General features: G+C 36.8%; 2 protein-coding genes across 8 annotated transcripts in view; one reads left to right on the top strand and one right to left on the bottom strand.

Moving 5' to 3' along the window:
• Positions 1-1,391: 1,391 nt before the first annotated feature.
• Positions 1,392-20,412, bottom strand: LOC135226322 (protein Aster-C-like). 7 transcript variants are annotated; one of them, XM_064265775.1, is made up of 10 exons: positions 20,393-20,412; positions 17,866-17,992; positions 17,392-17,545; positions 16,055-16,213; positions 15,402-15,526; positions 9,370-9,559; positions 8,889-9,065; positions 7,951-8,128; positions 5,883-6,006; positions 1,392-1,641 (listed from the first exon to the last, which is right to left on the bottom strand). In XM_064265775.1, exons 2-10 carry the CDS (start codon positions 17,878-17,880, stop codon positions 1,468-1,470), a joined length of 1,296 nt encoding a protein of 431 aa, XP_064121845.1. In that variant the 5' UTR covers positions 17,881-17,992; positions 20,393-20,412; the 3' UTR covers positions 1,392-1,467. The 7 variants fall into 7 exon arrangements, with proteins under 7 accessions (XP_064121845.1, XP_064121827.1, XP_064121862.1 ...); XM_064265757.1 differs by lacking the exon at positions 20,393-20,412 and adding an exon at positions 19,996-20,154; XM_064265792.1 differs by lacking the exon at positions 20,393-20,412 and adding an exon at positions 19,904-19,924.
• LOC135226303 (uncharacterized) overlaps positions 18,280-21,024 on the top strand; it is a 36,848-nt gene continuing 34,103 nt past the window's right edge. The window contains exon 1 of the mRNA XM_064265754.1: positions 18,280-18,355. The gene's annotated coding sequence lies outside the window, so the exon portion shown is untranslated. The remainder of the gene's footprint in view (positions 18,356-21,024) is intronic.

Raw genomic sequence — 21,024 nt, forward strand, 5'->3', positions numbered from 1 at the left:
GCTACGTTGGAGCTACAGAAACTAGGGCATAGTAAGGATGACGAGTTCGCGAAGCGTAAATCCTCGTGCCGTTAAACTTCTTTTATTCTCAATTTCTCCGAATAAAACGAAGAATTTAACGCGCAAATAATATATACTATACATATATAATGTGTGTGCATAATTGTGATAACCACAATGCCTTCTTAACTTCTCGAATTCTTCAAACTTTCTGGATGTGCTTGTCATCACAAAGCCTAAGATTCAAACAAAAGAATATGAAGAAATTCTTATGTCTGTAGCAGATTCGAACCCACATCCGAACGTGTATACACAGGCGCACACAAATAACATATATATGAATTTTTATCACATCACCTTGATTCATATACATGCATCGAGCTACAATTGTCCTCACTTGTTGGCCCAATCGATAACTTCACTGAAGTCCTGAATTCTCCTCTGTCCGCTGGGCGCTGGTTCGAACCCTGGAGAGGACGAAATTATTACCAACTAAAACATTCCCATAGGAAAATATATTGATTCCGAGGTAGCACAAATTGGATATTAAAGGACATTTGTAGCTCGATGCATGTGATATATATATATATATATGTGTGTGTGTGTGTGTGTGTGTGTGTGTGTGTGTATGTGTGTGTGTGTGTGTCTACTCCACTGCCCACATTTGAAAGGTCCTGTCATCCAGAGTGGCGCCGTTGCTGAATGTTGCAGTGCACAGCTCGTATTTGCTGGGTTCGTGGATCACTCCCATACCACCACCCCCAAAGTCCACCTGTACTTGGGGCTAACAGAGAATTCTTTGATGAGTGAGCCGATCTCGGGCAAGGTAATTTATTGATTTATTTTGTTGGGGAAATAAGAATATTATTCAAACAATTATCCTCGGGAGGAGGTATGGCTCCATGAATACGAACAGAACTTCCGTTTCCCTTGTCCATTCAGGCTTTATTTCAGCACTGGATAAATCTTAGATAGCGGCTTTATACTTTCAGAAGTGAATAAAACAGTTCTAAGGAATTTAATAATACTCTGACGCCTTTAAGTCCTGGTTTCCTATTTGGACGTAGTCGGAATGCTAGTAACAAAACAAGTTATGCTGGTGAGGAAGGCGTGGCAAACTCTCTGAATGAATGCATTATCTTTGATATCATAAATATTTCTCAACGAAGAACATCGAGAGTGATTTGGGAAATAACGTTTTGATTAGATATCTCTTTACTACCCAAGATTACGCTACAATGAGATGATCAGGCGATCATTAAGAAAATGAGCAAAGTTGAAACTTGTTTTAAAACACTTCCTTTAATATTTCGTCACGAAAGTGAGATATCAAACGATTTGGGCAACTGGTCGGGAAAGCTAAATTCGAAAGGTGAAATAATAATGAATACTGTACCAGAATCATTCATCTTTTCAGAAAACCTTAAATATGGCAATGAACATACTGCATTCCATTTATCAACTATGTCAAGTGGTTCCTTCGGTAGGGGGCGTCCGCTCTGTGTTTGTTTTCTCAGCACCGTTCTCTTCGCCCTTCTCCGAAGTCTTAGTCGTCCCGTCACGGTACTTCTGCAGAGTGGAGTATACGGCCTCTTCATTTTCTCTGATGTTCTTCAACGTCAACTCTAACGATTCTTGGATCTGAGATGAAGCAAAATTTTAAATAGAGCCTCCATCCTAGAGAAGGTTGGCTTTTCAATAAAAAAAAAAATTATAAGCGAGAAGGACAAAATCTTCTGTTAATTTTGGTATGCATCTTCAATAAGACAGTCACTAGCACTGAGGCAATAGCATGGTCAGACTTATCTTGCACGAATGGGAGCCAAGGTTGATGGGATAGATACCTTATCTCCAGATGGGAAGGTATTCTTAGAATGGTTTTACGAAATCAGCACTTGAATTTGTACATAAATCAACAGCTTACCACGGACAGCTCAGCAGCACCTTCCGGTTTTCAACTTGCCATTTTTGGGGTAGAGGCTGTTAGTCTCACGCCCCTTAACATGGATGTTGAAGGGGTTTATGTGCCGACAGCGGCTAACCTTACAAGTTAGTTGCCCTCCCTAGTACTAACCGGCACTAGAGATTTGTAATTTTGCTTCTCGAGCAACAACGGTATAAGGAACACGCACGCACACACACACACACACACACACACACACATATATATATATATATATATATATATATATATATATATATATATATATATATATATATATATATATTTACACGCACTTATATATATAAGTGTGTATGTGTGTGTATATATATATATTACATACATATATATACATACATATATATATATATACACAAAGATAAAAGGGCAGTGGAAACAGACTGGTACATAAAAAAAAAAATCTTTATTTGTGCCGACGTCTCAAGACAACAAGTTTCATTTTCAAAGCTGTAATGAAAGAATAGTAATGAAAATGAGACTTGTTGCCTTGAAACGTCGGCATGAATAAAGATCTTTTTTATGTACCAGTCTGTTTCCACAGCCCTCTTGTCTTGGTATATATATATATATATATATATATATATATATATGTGTGTGTATATATATATACACATACATACATACATACATACATACATACATACATACATACATACATACATACATACATACATATATGTATATGTTCATATATACAATATATATACACGCATATATATCTAGTATATATGAAAATACGGACATGTTGAAATCAAAATCGCATATGTACATGAAAGTCTTCTCGCTGTAATATGACAGCGCCCTAAGGATTTAAGAGCCCATAAAACGGAACTGCCCTGGGGGAAACCCGTGTACTTCGGCAGATGCTTCTTCTGCAGCCCTGAACACTGATCAGAATGGAAAGAAGACAGGTTAACAACAAATTTCTATTCTATGGTATTGTAGGTGTATGTAGATAAGTATTTACAGTTTTGGTGGGCTTATACAAATGAAATAGCTTACTCGTCATCGTCATGTAAGGTCATCATATGCTGATGAAGTTTACATCAGTCAAAGACCAGGGTCAGATAAAAGGTTACAGATGTTATATAATTACACATTCATGAAACTATCAGGATTCCTCAGGTGGGTCCAAAGGAATAAGTGAAAAAAGAAGCGACGAAATAATAAAATTATCCTTAAATGAAACTGGTAAAAAACAAGCATACAAATCAATAACGACAGAAGAAGACGAATAGCCTAAATAATCGGATATTCAGAAATGCAGCTGGGTCAAAACAACATACAATTCACAAGTCATGATGTCTCGAGATGATTCCCATGCAACCAAAGTGATTAAGAGTTCGGTGAAATGTTCGCTCTTGTGTATTCGAGTGAGGCGCTGTTGTTTTTAGCTCATCATATCGAACAACATCTCGGATGTCTCCTCGATGTCTCGAATGTCTCTTGCAAAGTGAGTTAAAAGCTCTCGAGACCTGGCTTGGAGACGTTGTCTCACCTGACTATCGATCCGTCTCAAGTGCTAACACGAGACGAAGGTTACTCACATGATATCGATTATAAACACACACCCCACCGCTCTCTCTCTCTCTCTCTCTCTGCTAAACACACCGACATGTGCAATATTTTCGATATATAAGTTTGCGTAGAACAAGAAGAGGACCCTGGAGTCATTATTACCAATGACTTAAAATCCACAAAACAGTGCATAAAAGCTGAAAAGAAGGCACAGAACCAGCGGGATACATAAAGAGGCAGTTCAAATACAGAGACAAGGAAACGGTGCTGCAGCTCTACACATCAATAGTTAGACCTCATCTTGAATAGCAGTACAGTTTTGGTCACCATCTCTAAGAAAGGACATAAATAGATTACAAGGAGCACAAAGTTAATTCCATCCATCAGGCAAATAAAGGCTACCAAAGACAAGTAGAGAGCCTGAACATGTGTGGCTTAGAAACACGACGATTGCAAGGACAACAAATAGAAACATTCAAAATACTGAAAGGCATAACAAAAGGAGACAGTAACCTATTTACGTTAAACGAAAACCAGACAAGAAATAATGGATGGAAACTAGAACTGACGAGATACAACACATCCCATTGTAGTAACTTCTTTACATACAAGATATGTGACACATGGAATAAACTGCCACCAGAAGTTGTAGACAGCAACAGTGTGGAAGAGTTTAAAAGAAAGCTAGACAAAATCATTCGGACAATGTGAATGCACAGTAAAACCTGCTCCTTCAGATAAGTAAGCACACGATGTCTCCTCGGATGGACTAACAAGTCTTTGAGACATCCTAATCCTTGCAACTCCTTGAAACTCTGATGCTAGTCAACACAACTTATATTTGGTATGATGGCCTTATTGTCATGTCAAAGTTCACATGTTCGATCTTGTTACAACAATGATTCCCTTTTTGCTATGCTGTCAAGAGACACCCAAGTTTAATATTTTCTAAGATTTATCAGCTGGGGTTGAATACATTCATAAGGTTGATGATCTGTAGGATGTCAATGTTTCCTAGTAAAATGAAGGGTTCTAATGTACTTGATGGTACTGTATTGTATTGCACATTATTCAAAAGATGAACACCATTCATATGGAAGAAGCCCACAGGGGCCACTGACTTGAAATTCAAATTTCCAAAGAATATGCATAAGCATATGCATGATAGAATCAATCGATCTAACCACAGGCGGTTTAGCAACAGAGATGACATTATTTTGTGGAACATAATGGGAAAGATCGTGGAATACCGACTGTATCACAATGAAATTATTACAATAAAACGGAATTACATTATTCTTAGCAAAAGTATTAGCATAATATTTTTGGAACCTATCAGTTATATCCAAGTGGAAATTTCGATAGCAAAGCGTTGAGAAGGCCTAAATTACAATAAACAATTAAATAAAAGCAATAAATAAATGAAAGCGATCGTGATTCCCACCCCTCCTGCATTTTCGGTTTTATTTATAGCCTAACCTCAGTAAATCCCCCAGACACTGTACGAGAGTAATCACTGGCCAATTTCGTTGTCGTTACTCTCGAGGAGAGGGGCTCCAGTAGCCAAAGAAAGCTGACTGAAACCTATAATTAGCAAAATTATCATAATAGGGCGTACAGGGAAGTCTAATTTTGCCATGGGTTCTACCTTTATGTGACGAAAGGGCCTAGATCAGCAAAGGCTGGAGAAAGTCTCGAGAATATCCAGATTCCGATTTAGACCTAATTGCGTCTGAAATGGTCACGTGATCCCGGCATTAAATCTATAAGTATATACTTAGAGCTTATTTTCATCTTAGTCCTGTATCCGCCACTTTCCATTCAACAGAAAATGGATTAAATTATCCTGCTACCCATCATGACCTTAAATTGATCACGCCAGAAAATCGGGACGTTCATGAATATGAAATGGATGGGGAGAGGGCCTCGCCACCTCATCCCATGAACGAAACATATTAGACCATTTACAATGTTAAAAAGATGATTATGTGGAAAATGTTCATTTCATGCAATATGAAGAGGGAGAAGCCTGAGGCAGGACAACAAGACATAGGATAATTACAGTCGCCATCTTTCGCTTTTTGATAACCACTTAAAATATATAAATGTGTGTGTGTTTGTACTTGTTCTTGCATAATATTTATGCGATGCAAGTATAGATACACACACTCATACACATAGGTATACTGTGCGTTTATATATATATATATATATATATATATATATATATATATATATATATATCTGTGTGTGTGTGCATGTATGTGTGTGTGATGTACTCATTTCTGGACTGTATCTGAGCAATAATAAATTCGAAAGATAATAATAAACCCATTTCCATCCAGTTATAAAAGCAAATATAACAAAAATAAAAAGGCAAAAGCTAAGAGTGAAGCTTTACCTGCAGTAGCCTCTGGCTGGCCTCTTGAACAGTTGCCTTCCAAGTTTGCATCTGATCGCTCTGAATCTCTTCGTGGAGCAGCGGGAAGCTCTGTCTGTCTTCGAATGATTTGCTGGCATCGAACCTGAGGTAGAAAAGGTCGTTTAAGATACGGTACACGGAAAAAAAAAAGAATGTATGATAAAGGCGATCTGAAATGCAGTGTCTTGAAACCAAGTGGCGATGCTGAACCTCGCAGTTGCACTGACGTCACTACCCCGCTATGGGTTTTGATCAATAATTGCCAAAAGGCTAAAAAAACAAAAACTTCTAGACAATTTTGAGGCTAAATATATAAATAAGAATATATATACACTGGTCAGAAGTTGATATCCCAATTACTAAACATCACTTTCTGACTAGTTTTCATTATAATCAATTCCTTGAATTCTGGATTATGCTCCAGAATTGTGTCGTTTCCAGTCTCACGAAAGCCTAACTCAGACCAAGGGTTCGAACTGGACGACCTAAATCACGAAGCAAACGGAGCTCTCACGAGAGATGTTTACATTATAGTGAACGAACTTTGGAAATAGGAAATCGAACAATGAAGCCAATAATCATGCAAGAGAGACAGTGAGCAAAAGAGACATAACTAGGTGGGCATTTACTTATTCAACCACACGTACTTGCGACAAAACTAGCACAAAAACATGGGCACACAGACAGACAGACACACACACACACACACACACACACACACACACACACACACACATATATATATATATATATATATATATATATATATCTATATATATATATATAATTATAATATAATATATATGCAGACGCTAGGTATACTATGTCGTACCTATAAATAAATGGGGGTACAATCCACAATGATGTAAAATCCTTCTGTAGTTTCAAATATATATTCTTGTACAGGAACTTATAGCCTTCGACCATCAGCTGTGGTCTTGTTCACAGCTGATGGTTGAAAACTATATAAGTTCCTGTACAAGAAATATATACATTTTAAATTACAGAGGGATTTTACATCATTGTGGATTGTATCCCCCCCCTCTCCTCTCTAACTCTCCTCTCTCTCTACTCTCTCTCTCTCTTTCTCTCTCTCTCTCCTCGCGTCTCTCTCTCTCTCTCTCTCTCGTCTCTCTCCTCCTTCATCTCTCTCTCTTTCTCTCTCTCTCTCTCTCTCTCTCCTCTATATATATATATATATATATATATATATATATATATATATTATATATATATATATATATGTGCTAAAGATGTTTTGACATTTTCTTAATTGGGTAATCATAATTGTCAAATCTGGGGTAAGGTAGCTGAGCAAACAGCTTCCACAAAATATTCCACTTCATATGTCCACTCAAAAGATTCATAGCAGCACGTCACTATCTATATATGCACACATTGCGATACTCACCTCTGTCTTGTATAAATACTCTCACGTTTACTGAACAGGAAACTCGTTCCTTAGTAACATCTCCTCAAGCCAATACATCTCTCGGTGTCGCTCTCCTTTTCCCATCAAAGCTTTGTAACTATAAATCATTTCTCCATAGGCATACCATTTTCATCTGTTCATCTTCTCTACTCCATAAAGACTACGTAAACTATTAGTTTCAATATAATTCATATTTTCAATGTACTCACATTCAACAACCACACTTCATTCCTAAAAGAAGGCTGGATTTATCTGTCCCTTCCTGTTCTCAACTAACAGGTATTTTTCTGGGAAAACTGCGTATCCCCAACAATTAGGCCCTTTTCTAGACGCATCTTCACAAGAAACTACACTTTCACATCAGTCACTCTACACGAACCAACTACATCATCTGCCATCACTCACTTTTACATTAAGACCACTCTGCACAACACCTTTTCATTCTTGCAAAACCCAGGCAGGCTCAGAATCAAACTCTACCAGATATTATTCCCACTCTCTTTCCATTCCTAGGCCATGTATGCATTGGCTAATCATTTTTTTTTTTCGTGTCACACTCAGTCATACCAACATCATCTTTGGAAGAGCAGACAAACACATTTACCTTAAACTTACCTATTCGTTTTGGATTGCAACGCCCTCTGCTCAGAACGCATTTCCAAGGTGTTGAGTTTGTTGTACAGAATATAATTACTAAGAATGAGCATCACAAAAGCCATTATCATCGATATGGTTATCCACAGGCTGCAAGAAGAATTGGAATCTTCAACGACGGTGTCCTTTGTCGCAGCTCCTGAGGAGAAAAAAACTGAGTAGTCAGTCATCAGCGTCTATAAATTCCTCTTTATAATTTACATCGATATGTCTATTATTTCCGTATGTAACTACGATAGTCGTCATTTAGATTTACAGTTGTCAAGCTTGGTGCTGGCCAATCTCTCTAGTGGAATGGAATGAAATATAAAATTTAGGCCAAAGGCCAAACGCTGGGACCTTTGAGGTCATTCGGCACTGAAAGGGAAATTGAGAGCAAAAGATTGGAAGGTGTAACAGGAGGAAAACCTCTCAGTTGCACTATGAAACAACTGTTAGGATAGGGTGGAAAGTAAGATGGAAGAAAGTGATCGTGAACAGAGGTACAGTAAACGGAATGAAAGTGGTTGCAGCTAGGGGCCGAAGGGACTTACAAAGAGCCTTAAGTGATGCCTATATATAAGTACGTATGCATAATGAACTTACTTTTGTAACGTCCCTAGAATCAGGACTTGCCATTTCGACTCGCTCTTATACTAATACCGTCATATTTTTTACTGTATGGGTACGCTAATGTATATAAATAAAACTTACATATACGTCTAGACACCCAGTTACCTCTAACATGGGGTGGACGGGGAAAAACCGGACAATATTCACTGCCCAGTTCATCGTTTCACTGTTGAATCTGAACTCACGGCACAGAAAACTTCCACAGTATTAGGTCCTTCAAATACCTTTACGGTGTGTGTATGTTATTGCTAATTCTTTATATGAAGAAAATTAAGAGATAAAATGACCTTGCGCTCTTTGCCTCTTGTATCCATAGGAGGAGGACCGAGCATGCGTCTTGGATCGAGAAGCTGGTGGAAGTCTGTTGCCTTTCCTTTCCGATCTCTCGACGACCAAGGTAATTTGAGAGAGCAGCTCTGCTTGGAAAGCCTCCACTCCGTTATAAGCGCTCTTTTCCAGCATACCTGTGAAGAAGCGTACACCTAAGTCCATCAGATGTGTTGAAAAACAACACAGACTGTCTAATAGCACATACGTTATGCGAAAATGAAGTTTTTATTCAGATTGATTTCATGTCAACAGAGCATACAAATTACATATTAATAGCCAGTAACTGAAAGATTAAAAGCCACCGGACCTTGAAGTCGTGTTACTATTATAAGCTACGAACAACGCATTAATGTTTGAGCCTGAGACTCGGATGATAACTAATTGATCAACGCCCGCGCGGTACTTTTAATTGACTATTCGTAGAGAACTTCGCCTCACCCTTAACGACTCCCCAGATAGCCTTCTTATACTTGACGAGAGTCCAGACAGTGACTTTCGTTCTTCCATCTGGCTCCCTGATGAGGCAGTAATGGCATAGGATTGAGAACGAGTCACCATAAGGGATTCCGTTATTGACGACTTCCGTTGCCACCACGTAACACTGTCCAGCCTGGCTGTACTGTAACCACTGGAATGGAAACCATCAATAGGGCATCAGTGGCTTAGCAACCGTGACGACTGGAATGAGAATCTTTAATACAGGGTAAATGGGTCTGCAATTGTGACCACTGAAAAGGAAACACCAGAGGATTAGTATCTATAACAGCAAACACCGAGAAGAAATCCATCTCTACGGGATGAATAGCTCTGTAATTATAACTAACGGAAAGAACACAATAATACAAAATTAATATCGTTAGCAGAGATTTAGTTTGCTCTGTAATTTTAGCTACAGGACAGTAGACCATTTACAAAGGTTTGACAGCTCTGAAACTGCATCTGCTTGAAGGAAAATGAAAAAGAAGTCTAGGAGCTCTGAAAAGCAACATTAGTTGCCCTGTGATTATAACTTCCAGAAATAAAATAATTAGCAGCAGACCGGTAGTTCAGTATCTAAATAAATGAAAAAATATAATACGATGAATGTTAAAAAGGATTCATTTTTATTTCTATGAAAATTGCAATGTTAGAAACTTATTCATATTATCTTAAGTTTCAGACACTCTGTCGAAGCAAATGAAAACTCACTACTTTTAAAATGCTCCTTAAGGGAAGCGAGAAAAAGCGAGGCCAGGCTGAGTTTCAATTAACTCATTATTTTTACGTTATATACGGGTAAAAAAAAAAGAGTAGGGATTTCCTTTCAATAATGCATCCACTGTACGTCACAGTCTCAGACTAACTGATACCGCATGAGTCCCGTGGGAGAAAATAACTAAAAGTTTAGATTTCTTTCATTGCTGTGATGATCGGAAAATGACCATTGATTACAGGTCCCAATTTATATTGAAGATTGATCTAGTCTCACTTCTCTCTTGGTTGATAACAACAACAACAACAACAACAACAGCAATAATAATAATAATAATAATAATAATAATAATAATAATAATAATAATAATAATAATAATAATAATAATAATAAATTTTATTTTCAGCTCCAGGCCATATACACGGAGTGTACAAAGTAGACAGTAACATGCTCAATCATACATGAGATTGTGAGAACGATGGTATTATGAGAAAAATTAATAAAGAAAGAATTAATGACAAATTGTTGAGCTCATCGTCTAACGAAGGTAAAGACTAATTAAAAAACACCAAGGTTAGCAGGAGAAAGCTTGAACAACTCCGAGGGTCAACGTACCCTCCCGAATACTAAGGTCGCCTGCTGAAGGGTAATTATGCTTAGTGAAAGTGGTTACCAGGATTGCACATAATGACTAAGATCATCAAAGGAATTTAACGATTACTAATTGATTGCCATAATTGGCTGATTGGATTAGACACACCTTATGCCAGCACGGGCACCTAACTCAAACTCGTGTGGTGATTAAAGAGATTCAGGGACCTGGTTTGGACCTTGGGACTCGTCCAACCAACGTAGACGTCCGACTGCCATGGTTGGTGGAAAATAACGTTACGCCGGCAGAGGCCCAAAGTCTTAGAGGTGATTGTCTTAAATATTCTGTCTTCAAATACTAAAAATGTCTATATTACTAGCAGAACATTATTCTATCACGTAATTGACATCACATGGTAACTAATCACTCCTTGGTCATTAAACTCAGAGGGCCAATAGTGAAATATGCCACAATATTTTATCCATAATTAATCATAAATTATAAGACGTAACTACAATCTGGTGAACTTTCAAATTAGCTCACAGCTGGGTGGACTCATTGGCGGCAGAGTAGTTGTGATCCTCACATAACATACGTGAGGCAAGCACTGCACCATTCGTCGTGATTCGGAGGTGACAAAATGGAATGGTCTGTGTGTGTGTGTGCGTGTATGTGGAGTCATCCACTACCTACTGGAGCCGAAATAATTTGTCGGATGATAAAGGCTGTCTGCGAATGTGAAAACTCAACTTTAGCACATAGTCTGTCTACATGTGCCTTCAAAAGCAAGGCTAAAGTTCTCTTGTGTTGGCATATGTATATATATATATATGTGTGTGTGTGTGTGTGTATTATATATAATATATATATATATACATATATATATATATATATATATATATATATATATATATATATTATATATATATACCCCGTCACAAGAAAAAGAAGACTTTGGTTCAAACAGGCTAAGGGAATATTTTGAAAAAATTGAATCGACTGAGGCTTGCAAATATGGCATGGGCCTATGAAAGTGTTAGTGTGATCACCAGGCAAAGACAAAGTTACTACGACATAGGCGAAAAGGGAAAGAATCGATTCCTATGGAATCAGAATGAGATGGTTAGAAATCGAGAATTCATTCAATTGTACACAGGAATACGAGTAATTAAACGTAAGGTCACGAGGAGAAACTAGTTTGCTATGTTTGCTGTCGGAAACACTACCGGCTTTCAGTTGTTCATTCATGAACTTACATATATATATATATATATATATATATATATATATATATATATATATACATATATATATATATATATATATATATATATATATATATATATATATATATTAGCCACCTATGCACAGCTGTGAACAACGAACCATCCACCCAAACAGGGGATTGAAATGAAGCAGACTTCACGTATTTGAAACAATGACGAAACCGAATAAAAATGAAACGCAAAATATGTAATTACAAAGAAATACAGAATTTAGGCCAAAGGCCAAGCGTTGGGACCTATGACGTTAATCAGAGCTGAGAATAATGTTGAAACAATTGCTAGGAAAGGGCAGAATGTAAGATGAAAGAAAGAGAATAGGAACGTAGGTACAGTAAAAGGAATGAAATTCCTTCCCCTTTCATATATATATATATATATATATATATATATATATATATATATATATATATATATGAAAGTGTTAGTGTGATCACCAGGCAAAGACAAAGTTACTACGACATAGGCGAAAAGGGAAAGAATCGATTCCTATGGAATCAGAATGAGATGGTTAGAAATCGAGAATTCATTCAATTGTACACAGGAATACGAGTAATTAAACGTAAGGTCACGAGGAGAAACTAGTTTGCTATGTTTGCTGTCGGAAACACTACCGGCTTTCAGCTGTTCATTCATGAACTTACATATATATATATATATATATATATATATCATATATATATATATATATATATATATATATATATATATATATATCTATATATATATATATATATAGATATATATATAATAATCTATTAGCCATCCTAGCACAGCTGTGAACAACGAACCATCCACCCAAACAGGGGATTGAAATGAAGCAGACTTCACGTATTTGAAAACAAGTGACGAAACCGAATAAAAATGAAACGCAAAATATGTAATTACAAAGAAATACAGAATTTAGGCCAAAGGCCAAGCGTTGGGACCTATGACGTTAATCAGAGCTGAGAATAATGTTGAAACAATTGCTAGGAAAGGGCAGAATGTAAGATGAAAGAAAGAGAATAGGAACGTAGGTACAGTAAAAGGAATGAAATTCCTTCCCCTACGTAGATGCTCTCACACGTCTCCATCTTTTTGTACAAGAAGCTCAATTGTCATCGTGGCAAAATGTTGTCAGGCAAGTACTTAGCAAGTATTGCAGTGACACCATTATAGTTTGTTGTGATGATGAACCAAAGAAATTGGCCGCTGAATGAGACTGGTATATGAGTTAGCCTAACTATTCATACGTCCATCTCGTAAATGAGCTTGAAGTTAAAGTTCCCTGGCAAGATAGGCTTAATTCTTCATGATAATAGCTTTAGGAATGATGATTTTAGATACATCTTTGACCAGAGAACCAGGACGTTTTGTTCTAAATGTTCAGTGATTAGGTTTGATATGACGTAGGCCTACACGTTAAACTTCTGAACGTTTATTTTGTAATAATTGACACTAGTTTACCTATCAGAAAGCACTAACTTATCTTGTCTGAGCCGTATTTATCATGTTTATACTGTACTCTTCGCAGGAGAAAAAAAAAATTCGATTGTAAAACAAAGAATACTTTCAACAGTTCCATTTGAAAGTCTAGGTCTGTGATGCTCAGGGAGGTAAAATGAGTTACTTGATCCTTTGAAAATTACTTTGAACTGTTTTTTTTTTTTTTTTTTTTTTTTTTTTTTTAACGTGATGAAATATGTGCGTAAGGAGTTAACCTTCTGAACATTCTCTCGGTTAGCATTAAGGTATCTTAGTTTATCAATATATTAATAGTAACTCCTTTTTCTGTCTACTGCTGTATTCCTCTGACTTAACTTTCTATAAGAATGAGAGGCTTCTGCAGAAACGGATATTTTCAATTATGAATTCCTCAAGAATTACCTTCAACTTTTTGGCGCCAAATCTTGTAGGACGCCTTCAAACTTCCCTCCACATGAATTAAGTGAGGATGCAATGCTGACCTTTTTCAGCAAAATAATTGATCGGCTCTGGAGACCTTTTTAGACCAACGAACATAGTCCATCATTGGAAGTTTGACAGGAAATCTATACTATCCCCGTTGATTGGGCGAATCCAGAGGCCCACACCATGAATCTTTTTCCCTTTAAAAACTTTGGAAAAAGATAAGTGCCGGTATAAGCCCGTCTTAACCTAAAATGTCCTTCTCCACACTTTCGAAAAAAAATAAGGACTCGTGCAACTTTTTTTTTATTTTAGTTGAAAATTTTAATTTTCTAAATAGCCGTGCGTATGATAAGGGCACTGTTGCATGAAGGTCCAACGAGAAGAGAGAGAGAGAGAGAGAGAGAGAGAGAGAGAGAGAGAGAGAGAGATTCTCATTAAATGAAAAGCCACGGTAAGTCACGAAAGCTTGCTACTGAAATAGTGCTTTTGTGAATTATTCTTATTTGAAAGGCCCTGAAAGCTTCTCTCCCACTTATTTCCTTATTTTTGCAAATGTAGTTAATAAAATGCATTTTATATGAGACTTAGCAACTATGAATTATTTCTGTGAGCCAGACCAAGTAATTAAAACAAAATTCTTAGTTAAGTCTATAAATTAGTCTAATGGCAAACTCACAAATATTTTCTTAAACTCCTAACGGTAAGATTATTAATATCCCAATTTTACACTTTAAATTGTAATGGGACAGGGTTCCATTAGCTTCATAAATATTCAACAATATTCATTCTAATGTGATTTTGAACATGAGTGAATAATCTTAAAATAGAGACAGAAACATGAATTTGGTATTTAGTTTAGTATAGCAATTATAAGCATTTATAATGTTAGCCAGTTGTTAAAGGAATAAGACAAAATCAATATAGATAAGTACGTAGACACGTAATAACCATACTTTATATACTATATATATATATATATATTATATAATATTATATATTATATATATATATATAATATATATTATATATATATAGAATATATATATATATATAATATTAACATGGTTATTACGTGTCTGCTTATGTATTTTGCATATACATATACATATGTATATATATATATATAATAATATATATATATATATATATATATATATATATATTATTATATATATATATATATATATATATATATATATATATTATATATATATATATACATAATATATGTGTGTGCGCGCGTGACTATAGTTAGTTCACTTAAGGTAGATTCTTGGACGAGCCCTATGCTTACGAGACGTTTGTTTGGCGGCCGCTGATTGGCTGGTACCGGGAGGTAGGCAGCTTCCAGCCAATCAGCGGCCGCCAAACAAAAGTCTAGCAGGCACAGGCCTCACCCAAGAATCCACCTTAAGTGAGCCAGATATAGTACATCAGAATTGTGTATATCTTTGCTGCGCATGAATTTGCAAAGTAAGTGGAAGTCTGACAAGCAGTGCATCATAGTTACCTGCTTTTCAACGACGTAAGATGTCTTCGACCCGAAACTGGCCAGATTCAAAGACATCGTGTAGGTCACCTGACGGCTCATATGACCGGTCTCCTGGTCCTCTGACCACGGTCCGCTCACCACATCTAAAGTCAAAATTTGTGGTTACGATTTCAGCGAACTTTCTGATGAAAGAAAACATTCCAAGTGGCAAAAACACTTGAGAACAGAAGCATGTAAGTGCATTAGTCTACTTGTTCGGTTACACTGTATACGTTAAAGCTGTTTCCTTGCTATTTGATGCAGATGTATAATAGATGCAGATGTATAATATTGGTAATCTATAGGCCTATTTCTGTTTTACAGTATGCTACTTAAATGGTACCCTGAACTTTCAAGGAACGTGCTACTGTGTTTTGTTTCAGAATACAGTACTCAGATCCATTTACCCTTATACAGAAATAGGCTAAAATTCGTCCACCCTCCCCCCCCCCCCTCCCCCAAATTTGCTTCAAATCCTGTTCACCCCACAGACAAAATTACCCTGACAGTCTCTAATAATCTGTTAATCTTATATAGTAATCGTCAAGTTTTATGCCAGTCCTAGGTCATTTGAAAAGGTAAATATCACTAGGAATTCTAAAGTTAACACATAAGGGAAAGAAACAATGTACCTGATGTCTTCCTGGCTTCGTATACGTTCAGCATAACTTGGTCTTGGACGAAAATCATGGAGAAAATGTAATCGACTGGCAAAGCCACCATCACGTGAAGCAACTTCTTTCCCTGGTGATTTTGTTCCAAAGGGCATGATAATACTTCTTCCCCTTCATCTGTCAAGAAATGGAGGGTAAGTGAATCGTATTCGTAATAGCCATTCAGGAAGTGAACATTATAGAGGGCCTATAAAACCAGTTGTCAGTCATTTTTATTTCTATTTCGAAGGGTGTAATCTGATTAAAAGTGTAATTCTGAAATCCTGTTATATTTATTTATCAATGATCCTCTACGCAACAAACCATTTATGCTAACTGGGGATTGCTTCATCCGAAATAACTATGGGCTGTCATTGTAGATACCTAGACCAAGAGAATTACAAAAATTAGACGGGTGGACTTAAAACAAGCTGATGTTTAGCTAAATATATATTATTCACTATTGAAATTACAAAAAAAAAATTGACAAGTCTCCTTAGTCCAAACAGCGAACCTTAATAGTTTCCTCTGAATAGCGCTTTCTTTTCCTTTCAATCTTCGAAAGAAAACGAGTTACATAACAGCGCCATGGTTCATGGATAACTAAAGCATTTCAGTCTCGGTTATTTTTATCAAATACACCTACATACTATGTATCATAGCGTTCTCGACTTAGGTAAAATAGGTTGAATTGGCCGTGAGCTGCTTATCTATGGACTGTTAATACACAGGTTAACAGTTCTCAGTAAGCAAATCGCAAAAGTTGCATATTAGAAAAGACTGGGAAAGAAATTATCCTCTAGACCAGTGGCTCCCAAACTGGGGTCGGCGAACCCCTGGGGGTCCAGGAGAAGGCTCTAGGGCGTCCGCGACACAATGAAAAAAATTAATATTTTTTCAACTCCAGAAAAATGCGTGGCTCTTTTCATCAACTTTACTTTGTATTGAATTTAAAACAATAAAAAAATATTGAAGACATTCTTTTATATTTACTTATACTTACTTTGTGCAGGAATCTGCAATTAAATGTGCTATGTTATATTGGGTATCCCGGTATGGTAATGATAACTTTTGATTGGCTGGGTTCCTCGGCTGGCACTCATCATATCTGGTGTTCCTTGGTATGGTCAAGTTTAGGAACCACTGATTTAGGCGATGCAATGATTTGTCACAAGCTTCTGTCAGCTCTATATAGGCCGACCTATCTACCTTACTGCTCATTGAATTTGGCTTATATGAGGCCTTGATTTAGCAATCAGAAAAATATACCTATCCCTACCATTAAAATGTTTCACTTCTCTGCACGTATCCCATACCCTGTTTTGCCTCTGATAATGATCCATTATATTCAGTTACAATGATATCGGCATTTTCTTCAACACCACTCGATGTACCAAGTCCAAGGGACGATCTCTTCACTCTAGGGCGCCTTAATCTCACAAACTCTGGGTCACTGACGACACTCCTCTCCTGAAAAAAGAAAAGTCATTACTCGCGGAGTCAGTGAAATGTTTAATAATAGAGTAAACGAGTCGATGCGACAATACGGAAATGCATCGAAGATAGGATGCCAGGACAGTTGTTAAGGGTAATTTATTTATGCATTTGATGTTTTTTTTAATAGCACCAAAACCCCGAGGCAAGCACATAACCTATAGCGTATTTTGAGTGATAGTTAGGTTACGTTGTCATACATAACTTTTGAGTACCTTTTGCACAGACAGATGGTAGTTGGTGAGTTCAAGTCCATTAATATATAAATCAATCTAATAAAGAGTAAGCTTAGTTACCTGTTCAACTGCCATATTCAAGTCGTTAATGCCTTTTTCAAATCCTTGAATCAGGGGTAATTTTTCATCACACTACGGGGTGAAATCGAAAGGATTTCGGTCATGTAATCTTATCACCAGAATGTATCTGTTGAGAACAAAGTATAGATATGTTATCTTTCAAAATACATGGCTGTGCTTTGCAACTCACGAAAATAAAAAGTATATACACACGGGAAAGAACTGGTATTGAAGTTCGAATTTATAAATCACTTCCCTTTAAGTATGTCTGTTAATGGGAGTGTTTACGTATGTCAGCTAACCGAAGTACTATAGTATCTAATCTTCTCACTTGTTCGCCATCGCCTTTGTGCTTGTCACATCTTATTTTTTCATTGCTAGCTTAACTGTGATAACAGCGGTTGAGATAAAGGCGCCTTCTTCACACAGTAACGAAACAACCTTTTACATCGGTCGTCAACCACTCTCGATTCTGGTCATTTTGGTCAAGGTAATGTTGATTTCATTTCTGGGCAGGTGGGATTGAGGGCGTGATTTGGGGGTGCACCCCTATTTGCCTTTGTAGTGTTCTCACAGGTGTCACAGTAAGTTGTCTTGCCAGGAGAAAGGGGACCGTATAAACAACATTCTCATTTCTTGGGATGCTGCAGTGCAGAGTCCAGAACAGAATCGTAGCCCCTAAACACGGACATCCCTTCCTTGAGATCGCTCATCTTTTATACTGTATTACTTGTTGCTTGTTATTAATTGGGCCCATATAGTGACATCAGAAAGTGGTCGAGATGGTCATTTTCGACCCAAAGCTCGGTCCAATAATACACCTACACTCTGCGTACTCATGTGAGATGAATGCCCATTGTGAATAATAATAATAATAATAATAATAATAATAATAATAATAATAATAATAATAATAATAATAATTATTATTATAATAATAATAATAATATTCGATTTTGAAATTCGGTAACAGTATAATACTTCAGCCGATAGAAGAAAACTGACTCTTCCACTCAATATTTCCTTGTTATTATTATTTAAAGTAGTGGTAGTAGTGTTTTGAATAAGAAAACCTTTCCATCGAAGAAACATAAAAAAACCAGTTACCAAATGTAAAAGCCACATGTGTGAAAAATATAAGATTGGCTGAAATAACGTCCCAGTGAATAATCAATGTTAGTTAGTCGTTTTTTTCTCTAGGGCTGCACACACTATCTTGCTTCGCTTTTGCCTATGTTTAATGAATCAGAAAATTAGATTATACATAATTTTTACGTACAGCGTTTGTCTTTAGTTTTATACTGCTTTTTCCACTTTTCAACGCACTTTACCACTTACGTAGTCAGAAATGAACGTAGTCTGCAAAGGAAGTTATCGTAGTCGTCATACGCGCTTTGGTTAAGTAATGATTTCTCTCATACAAAAATGCCGCACCAATACGTTGTCAGATACGTGACTGTGAATTTAATGGTAAAGGATACATCGTGTTCAGTCGATCAGTTGTGAAGTAGTGGAACACGTAATACTTCAAGTTAGTTTATGACCACCAACACCATCGCTTCACCAGGTTTTCACCCACACACACACGAAATTGCTATCCAGCGTACTGCATGCGCACGTGTAAACGAAGATCCCACGGATTATCGAGAAGTCCGCACCACTCGGTTTGATCAAAAGAAACGTGTACTATATACAGAGACGCTGTTGTTGAGTACAAAGATTCGATGATGAAACTAACAAATGAAATGTAATGAAGAGTTATATTTCAAGTGTTCGGGTAGAATGTTATATGTTGAACCAAGGAACAGACTAAGAGTATTACAGTTTTACCACTGTACTTTACTGAATTTCGACAATGAAACTCAAATCATGAAACAAGGATGACCAAAGTCTTAGAGAGGCTGGGAGTAACTTTTCTTTTTATCGTGTTTCGATTTTCAAAGTAAAAACAAGTTTTACCAAGCAAAACCACTCATGCTATGCAACGTGTCGGTATATGTATTTCTTTATACAGACACAATTCTTGAAATGTCCAGACCCGCCAATTTGCCCGTCTCAGGCTCTTTCTATGAACTTTCCTAATGTTGCACTAAAATGTATGACGTGGTCTCCACGGCAAAACTTGTATACCTCAGTTGGGCTGGAGTTTATCGGCCCTCTCTCTCTCTCTCGTCCTTCACTTGCACCGAAGCGAACACGAATCTCGTAGTGTAGCTACTGCTTTCGTAATCTTTCGGTAGGCGATTGAAGCAGCTATCTGATACCAAAGACATATTCCTCTTCATGATGACCCTCAGGTCGTTTCCCGAGCCTTTGCAACGGCTCAACATTCTGAGTTCACAAATTCAATGCGTTCTTACGCAGGTCCATTTAATACCCAGTGATTCTAGCACCGGCCGAAATTGCGTAGTTGTATGTATGTGCTTGATTGCTACAAGATTTTCCATCAGTTCCTAATAATGAAAGATCTTGTAATTTTTATGGAAGCAGATGCAACATTTTACATGATCATAATCGAGGAGTCTACCTCTGATGTTGCCTCTCCTACCAAACCCACCCCCCGACCTCATGACCATTTTGTGTACCTAGTTAGACCCCGACAGAGGGTGTATCTGCTGATAAGAAATTTATCATATCGCTTATTTAAGTGACTGATAGAAAATCGAGTCTGGTCTAAAAGATAGAGTAGTTGAAAGTTTGTTGTCCTGTAATGAACTCAAAATATTACTAAATTCTCTTGCTCTATGCAGGAAATTATGAAAGTTACTCTTTGTTTTCTCACACATTCACCTCGACAGTCTAGTACACACAAGATATTTTCAAGCCTTAAACTTAGAAACAGAAGAAAAAAAAATGTTTGACTACTGCACACAGTTTATTTTCTATCAGTCGAAGGCGTAAGAATTTTCGATGGCACCTGGCATTACGTATGTTCACTAACATTCTCATAGTATGACTTATTGCTATATATGTGAACAAAAGTTAATACAACGTTTCCGTCGTAACATGAATTCACGAAAATGATTCTTATAAGAAATAAAAATAGTTTCATATGCACAAATAAATTTTGATTATAAGGAAATACCTTCTTTTCACAAAGGTGCCACCAACAAATATATAATATTTCTCTCTCTCTCTCTCTCTCTCTCTATATATATA

This window comes from Macrobrachium nipponense, chromosome 20 (genome assembly GCF_015104395.2).
Source record: "Macrobrachium nipponense isolate FS-2020 chromosome 20, ASM1510439v2, whole genome shotgun sequence".
Classification (NCBI taxonomy): domain Eukaryota; kingdom Metazoa; phylum Arthropoda; class Malacostraca; order Decapoda; family Palaemonidae; genus Macrobrachium; species Macrobrachium nipponense.

Coding starts and splice junctions, on each gene's coding strand:
- LOC135226322 (XM_064265775.1), bottom strand. Junction 16,214..17,391: donor ATTATCAGAGGCAAAACAGG/GTATGGGATACG, acceptor ATTTCTTGACAG/ATGAAGGGGAAGAAGTATTA. Junction 8,129..8,888: donor CAAGAGGCAAAGAGCGCAAG/GTCATTTTATCT, acceptor TTTTCTCCTCAG/GAGCTGCGACAAAGGACACC.